The sequence below is a fragment of the Trypanosoma theileri genome, assembly GCF_002087225.1.
Source record: "Trypanosoma theileri isolate Edinburgh chromosome Unknown TM35_Tth_90_V1, whole genome shotgun sequence".
Taxonomy (NCBI): domain Eukaryota; phylum Euglenozoa; class Kinetoplastea; order Trypanosomatida; family Trypanosomatidae; genus Trypanosoma; species Trypanosoma theileri.
The window spans coordinates 28,789-29,728 of NW_021639932.1; the positions used below are offsets into that span (position 1 = coordinate 28,789).

Sequence of the window (940 nt, forward strand, 5' to 3'; positions counted from 1 at the left end):
ACACACAAATACTTAGCTCTCGATTCGTTGGCCAGCGTACATAAAATTATAAATAAAAATGTATATCAGTTACTGTTTTCTTTTTTCCTATGCATAAAGCAGAACAACAAAACAGTTAAGGACAAAACGCCCAACTGTGTAAAAAAACACAAGAAAACAAACAGATTTTAACAATTGATACCAACTTTCACAGTAAATACATAAATACATCCATTATGGGTGTAAGACTATATGTGTATATCAGCAATTACAAATATAAATTCATCTGTAATCATTTCTTTTTCCCACTGCAAAAGGCAGTTCATTATAATCATCATCATCACAATGCAAGACCAATCACAGAGTCTACACGTACACACACAATGGACTAGCAGCAATAATAATAATTATAGGATAAACACAGAGAGTAAAAACACACAAAACACAATAACATTATGAAACGAAAAAGAAAAAGATAATCTCAACAGGTGGAAGATTAGTTAGACTGTAGGGATACATGCAAAAAAAGAAAACAAAACAAAGCAGGATGAGCTGAGTCACACCACCACCACCACCACCATTCCAATCAGCACACAAGAACATTGGCCAGTGTAACCACAATCAGTAGAGACGCACTCATCCACACAGAACTGACGCTGGCTGCATTCTTCCCTTCACTCTTCGCTCCCGCAGCTCCACCATTTTCACCAGAAATCGCAATGCCAGCTCCACGAAGAACTTTCTCATTATCAGCAGCAATACGAGCAACATCAGCTGCAGTGAGATTACCTGCAGAGTCAGCAGCAGAGCGAGCAGCAGCAAGAGCCGTAGCTTGAGCGTCAGCAACAGCTTTAGCCGCCGCCGCTCGCGAAGCGTCAACCTGAGCTTCCACCTCAGCAGTGGCTTTGTCCACAATAGAAGTGACGTCAGCCGCCACACAGACAATTGCCACACTTAGCAG

At 41.1% G+C, this 940-nt stretch overlaps 1 protein-coding gene across 1 annotated transcript; it reads right to left on the reverse strand.

Annotated features, from left to right (window-relative positions):
- Window positions 1–565: 565 nt before the first annotated feature.
- TM35_000901120 (uncharacterized protein) lies at window positions 566–940 on the reverse strand (the record flags this gene model as incomplete). Its single annotated transcript, XM_029031486.1, has 1 exon — window positions 566–940. A coding segment is annotated over one exon (375 nt), but the record flags the coding sequence as incomplete, so codon positions are not given.